This window comes from Hipposideros armiger, unplaced genomic scaffold (assembly GCF_001890085.2).
Source record: "Hipposideros armiger isolate ML-2016 unplaced genomic scaffold, ASM189008v1 scaffold_698, whole genome shotgun sequence".
NCBI classification, from domain to species: Eukaryota; Metazoa; Chordata; class Mammalia; order Chiroptera; family Hipposideridae; genus Hipposideros; species Hipposideros armiger.
The window spans coordinates 188,379-194,538 of NW_017732048.1; the positions used below are offsets into that span (position 1 = coordinate 188,379).

The 6,160-nt window shown below is 39.1% G+C and overlaps 1 protein-coding gene across 3 annotated transcripts in view; it reads left to right on the plus strand.

The window, feature by feature from the left end:
* Positions 1–4,805, plus strand: part of LOC109373272 (uncharacterized protein C8orf34-like) — a 186,780-nt gene extending 181,975 nt beyond the window's left edge. For all 3 annotated transcript variants that reach the window (XM_019627008.1, XM_019627010.1, XM_019627009.1), the window contains 2 exons: positions 1,233–1,292; positions 3,873–4,805. In XM_019627008.1, coding sequence (XP_019482553.1) covers positions 1,233–1,292; positions 3,873–3,880 — 68 coding nt within the window. In that variant the 3' untranslated portion in view covers positions 3,881–4,805. The remainder of the gene's footprint in view (positions 1–1,232; positions 1,293–3,872) is intronic.
* The last annotated feature ends 1,355 nt before the right edge of the window (positions 4,806–6,160 follow it).

The window sequence follows — 6,160 nt, forward strand, 5'->3', positions numbered from 1 at the left end:
TTTATTGGTACACACAAGCAAACATGATACGTTCAATGACATTTCCTATCTTCACTGCATTGTTCCTCTGTGGTAACAGTTCAGTCAGAGTTGCAGTGAGCATGGTGTTTTAGTGCAGCGTTTACATCAGACCCTGCATCTGCGATACATCGCCTCAGGTGATATGTGTTGCTGTTTTTTACTGAATAAACCTGTACCTATAGCATTCGAGAAGAAGAGGGTTCTTCTCATCTGTAAAGAAATTATCTTTATTTCTAAACTTTATGGCTACTCACTCGCGTGCTTGTCTCTTCCCCCACAAAAGCTCCTTTATTACTTACATTCCCACAAGTTGGGGAAAGAATGGGCTCTCCCCCGTATATTTAGCCCTGCTTCACAGAGGGGAGCCGTGTAAGGCTGGACACCCAAGTCAGCTGCCGTTTAAGAACAACATTATGCCAAAGTTCAGTTCAGAAACGTGAGACCACTTCATTCTGTCTTTTACTCCTGTTATCTTTGGCCACTCTGCCTTGTCCCACAGCACCTATCAAAATAAAATCTTCTCGTGTATTTGTATTCTTAGCCACTGTTGATGTGTTTCCCAGATCTTTCCACCGTACCCTGTGGAACTCCATTTGATTTGCAAACTGATTGACCTTCAGTGCTATTCAGAGAACACTCTCCATGTCTTTTCTGCCTTATTTGAAATGGCTTATTCTAGAAGACACCGCTTCCCTGTTACCCTTTACTGGGGAAAGTTGCTCTTTCTTGTAGATCTCATAATAACTTTATGATGATGACATTAAATTACAACTGTGATAGCATCCCAGTACTGTGACGTGTATATTTTCAATCCTGAACAAGCTTTGTTAGGGCAACAGTCTGAGGAACGTTTCCTTCTTGCCTAACCCATGCTGAACATAAGAATTATAACTGTGATTTACATGGGATCTTCCTACAGCCCATGTAAACGTTGACAACACTATCTAAAGAGGCATTTTGCCTTAGATTTTATTTAAAAATTAACCAAAGTTTAAATTGAAAATAACTGAATTATGAAACGAATACATCCTCACTGTTACATAGTTAGCTTCTGTGTAATTGCAGCTCACTACATGCTATCAATGTAGTTTTGCTATTAATTAATTTCAACTCACCTTCACCGGAAATTGGTTAAACCGATAAGAAATTATGTTTAACAGACTTCTTTTTTCCTGGCCCAGCATATTATCTCTTTTTCTTTCATTGTGCAGGTTCTGCTGATCTTCTTCTCTGTGTTCCGTGTTCTTCCTGTCCTACTCTGGTCTACTCTGGTACGTTTGCCCAGGGCACTTAGTACCTATGTCAGGTAATTATGGGTACTGTCCTACAACTGCTCAAAGTGGAGATTTATTTTTTAAAAATACAGTCTTCAGGCCTATAAGGAGAAAACTGGTTTCCTCCAAGGACTCTGCATAATGTTTCCTCCTTTCTGTGCTGTTCTGTGAATCTCAGGCTCCTTACTGAGTCCGTATTTCCTGAGGATGTGGGGTGGGGATTTTGAGCCCCTTTTCCTTGGCAGGAAAATAACTTTTAGATACACGTGAAATGGAAACAAGTGCTCCCACCATGCAGACCATGGACTCTATGACACCATTAAATAGCTCCTAGAGATGTTGCATCTCAGAACAATTTCATATCCATGGACGTGAATTGGGTATGTAACGCTGAGTAGGTCACAGTATCTTCTCTCAAGCAGGCTACAGAGAGAAGTTGAGTTTGTTCTTAGCCCTCATAGAATCACAGTACACTGAAATTAGAGAGCTTTAGAGCCATCTGCTTCTCTCCTAATCTAATGCTGGTCTCTTCCCTGCACTACCCCTGCTAAATGGGCATCTGGCCCCCACATGAACACCCCGAGAAAAGAGAAGTATGCTACCCCCTTTGGCAGCTCATTCAATTTTATTCTGCTCTAATTGCTCATGGACCCAATAATTCCATATTAAGAAATCACCTAAAGAAATAATTTGTGCACCATACATGTTTTATAATATTGTTACATTAAAAAGCGGGTCACGAGCCAGTACATTAAATGTAATTTATTTTTGTTATGTATAACACAGACTAACACACAATCATGTATTTATATAGGCAGAATGTTGTCTGATTGGTTACAAACAAAGATGTCTCAAAAAGCCTGTGTACCTCCATGTTCTTTGCAGTGTTATTCATGATAGCCAAGATATGGAAACAACCTAATGGGTGAATGGGTAAAGAAAGTGTGACACACACACACACACACACACACTCACACACACTCGCACACACATGCACGCGTGCGCGCAGTAGAATATTATTCAGTCATAGCAAAGAAGGAAATGCTGCCATTTGCGACGACATGGATGAACCCTAAGGGCATTGTGTTGAGTGAAGTAAGTCAGACAGAAAAAGACAAATACCATGTGATCTCACTTATATGTGGAATCTAAAAAAAGGAGAGAACAAAAACAGATTAGTTGTCAGCGGCAGGAGTGAGCGAAATGGGTGAAGGGGGTGGAAAGGTATAAATGTTTGGATGAAGTGGTCAAAAGGTACAAACAAACAAAATAAACCAAAAAGTACAAACAAAAAACAAAACAACAAAAAAAACACGTATTGCTTAACTTGTGAAAAAGGTTTAAATCCTACTTTAAAAAATTACTCTTATTTTGCTCCAAAATATGAGTCCTTGTAGCTGCCTTTTTCAGGTTCTGTCGTTTTTATATCACAGGCAAAAATCGTATCTCCTTTTAAGTAATAACTGAACCACTGTAGGACTACAAAGATCATGGGGTTCTCCTCTTCAGTCCTGATGCTCTTTGTATAACCATAAAGGCACACTGCTCTTTCGCCCAAGAGACTGAAATGAGTAAATCACCCATGTGATTCATATTTAATAAAGGCCTATAACAAATCAGGAACTATGCCATAGAATAGCACATATAGCTATCATATAAGCTTAATACATGAAGTCACACATCGAACAATTATTGACATAAAATGCTGATGATTATTATTACATAAGCTTTAGGGTGGGTAAGTGCATGTGGCAGGAGAATTCTCCCTTAACTAGTAGTCAAAGGGCCCATAGAAAGTATTATGTAAGGCGAGACCTCAAAGGAGTTAACCAGTGTTCTCTGGGATAAGGATAGCTTGACAGGTAAGGGACTAGTTTGTGCAACAGCAGCTGAGCCCACTTCTTCCCTCTCTCCCTTCCTCCCTTCCTCCTCTTCCCTTTCATCGAGCAAATGCTTATTAAGCAAACACCATACAGAAATTGTGTCTCAAATCCTGTGAGTAATTTGGAGATGGATAGCCTTCTTTCCGAGTGTTTATGGTCCGGTGGGTGAATCAGAAATATTAAATACAACTAAGGTAAAAAGCAGAAAAAAACACATGAAATAAAGTAGTCAATGAGCATGGATATTTTTCCTTGGCATCCTAATCATATTCTTCTAGGAAAACAATACAGACATTTTTTTCCCCCCAATAAGCAGCGTGAACATAGTTTCAAAGCTGCAGCACGATTCGTGCAACCTGATCCACCCCAGTTTTCTAAATTCAGTTTGCATAATTATTTCCAGAGTCATACATACCTTGCAAGTTATTTCTCATCAGCTGTATTTAGGGAGAAGCCAACCTCTTTTAACAGTTGGAGATAGTTTTAGAATATCTACTTCTAATTTTATATTAAAAAATATTTTATACAGATGCCAGAAATTGACACACTGGTAGCAAAATATGGTTATTGGAGGTAGTACTCTAAGGTCAATGCCATGATAAAAGTTCATACATCTTTTTTTTTTTTAATGCTACACTGTAGACATGTCATTAAGCACATTTTTGTTTTGTTTTGTTTTGTTTCTCTCCTACAGGTCTGTGACACAGGCAGAGGTTGCAAGTGGCCCTTAAAGAAATTGCAATTATTAAAATCCTTATGCATAGTTCTAATTTTATTTCCTATGTGTAATCATTTAAAGAATGGTTATTTTTATAATATCAATACCAAACAAGTACTCTTGTAACCAGGGGGTGCCTAAGTGTGTAATGAGAGAGCACTAACCTGGCAAAGGATTCTGGGAGTGGCCAGGCTGCCTGCTTCCTTTTGACATGGTTAGTGTCCTGGGTTTCAATTACTTTATATCTAGCTGTTAAGCTTACTATTTGATACATTAAATATTGCCTGATTCAAATAACTTTGCTTAAAAGTTTTTCTGTATTTTAACTTGTCTAGGGTTTTCTATTTCTTCTATTTTTATAATATTTTCTCATTTTTTAGATTAATAAACATTATACTTACCCACATGTGCCAAGATGTGCCACTTAGGTATCTCTGGGCGGTGGCCGTTGTGCGTCATCACCTGCTCTGTGTTCTGTGCAGCTGCCAGGCATCTTGCGTCTTCCCCACCACTGCTCCTTCCTACAATTATCCGCCTTGTTCCTATCAAAAACAAAAAATTCATATGTTAATTCGGTAAAGCCGATCAGTAAGGAATGAAATGCATGCCCCAAAGCATATGCAGTGAGCACTGTTTGACCGTTTATCGAATTATTGAACCCAATTAAGACTCTTTTAAATTTGATATCTGCTTGCTTTAGGAATGTGTTAAGCATTGATGCTAAGTGAATGGATCTAAGTAAATTTATTATCTCAACTGTCTGTTTTATTTAATTGTCTTAACCTAAGTTTGCTTTCTGGACCCTTGAGGCATATGGTGAATTTATAAAACTGCCTGTATCACTGTCAAAGAAACAAATGTGAAAGGCCAGGACACGGCTAAAGAATAAACAAAGAAACTCCTGTTGTATGAATGAAGTCATACTCCTAAATCAAATAATAGAATACATTTTTTTACAGTAACGTTTTCTCATGTATAGAAACTCATGGGACTAATTTGCATGAGTTACAGCTTTTTTATAGGTAGAAACAAATGAAAGACTTAGGAGACAATGTATTTTTGAGCAGAAAAGAGAGAAGGCAACAAAATAAGTTTATGGGAGCAGAGCAATCCTCTAGTTAAAAAATCCTTACCACGAAGAATATTTCTTCAAAACTGTTTAACTGAAGATCCAGATGTTTGCTGTATTAGTAATAGTCTTTTGTTAAAGCATGTTATCCCTAAAGCCTTTATTTGAGCCATACTTTCCTCCAACCATTGCTTGGTCCATTTATGTCCTCCTCTGGTCCACTGACCTTTTCCTGAAGACAGTCCCCCTACCCTGCTAAGTGCCACAGTGACCTCAGGAAACAGACCCACCAGGATATCAAGTATTTTCAGGGCGGAGAGAGGGGACAAAAATGTCTACAAGTGGACACTTCAGTCAACGTTGCCCAAGCAGTAGTTCACCATCATCAGAAGTATCTGGATGCTGATGGGAACCACTTTGAGCACCTCTTGTAGTTACAGAAGTCAAACGTGACTTGTATTCATCTTTTGTTATCGGTATATATTGAGTATTACAATTTTAATAGTTTTTTTTTTTTTCCTTTCTTAAAATGTGTATACATTTCTTTGGCACCCTCAGTATTTAAAAAAAAATACTGCCAAAGACAAACAAAGCCAGACACTAATTAAAGTGGTTAGGATAGATTTTCATCAGTGATAAACTACTGCAATAGAGGAGAGGGTCCAGCATGAACTGAACTCAATTTGGGTTTGTGCAGAGGCAGCGGGATGTTTTAAAGGGAGAATGGGGGAGTGGGGATGCGAATGGCCTGGGCATGAGCAGAGTCGGGCAAATGGAAATTTTTAAAAAGTAGGATGGGTGTGGGGGGTGTTGGTTCATGGGAAACTCTCCTGAGTTTGACAAGTGGTGCTTATCAAAGTTTGACGTCTGTCCTCCCACGGAGACCGGGAAACGGGCTGTATCTTCAGGTGTTGGCTGGAACAAACAGTAAATTCCTTTGGCAGCCTTGCGCTTTCCCAGACAGGAACTTCAGGGGAATGGGTCATCATGCTAGGGATGCTGCCTAGAGCTGTTAAAAATTATGTTAGTGTTTGTTCAAGTCTTTTAATGTTAGGGTAGGTTGGGGTGGATGAAATCATTTGTACTGAGCGTCTGTGGTTTTGAGAGGCCATGTTTGAGGCCCGTTCAAGAAGAAGGCTCCGAGCCAGGCTAGAGTTTGGTCAAGGAGAGAATCTTCATCAGTGCCAACTAGGCA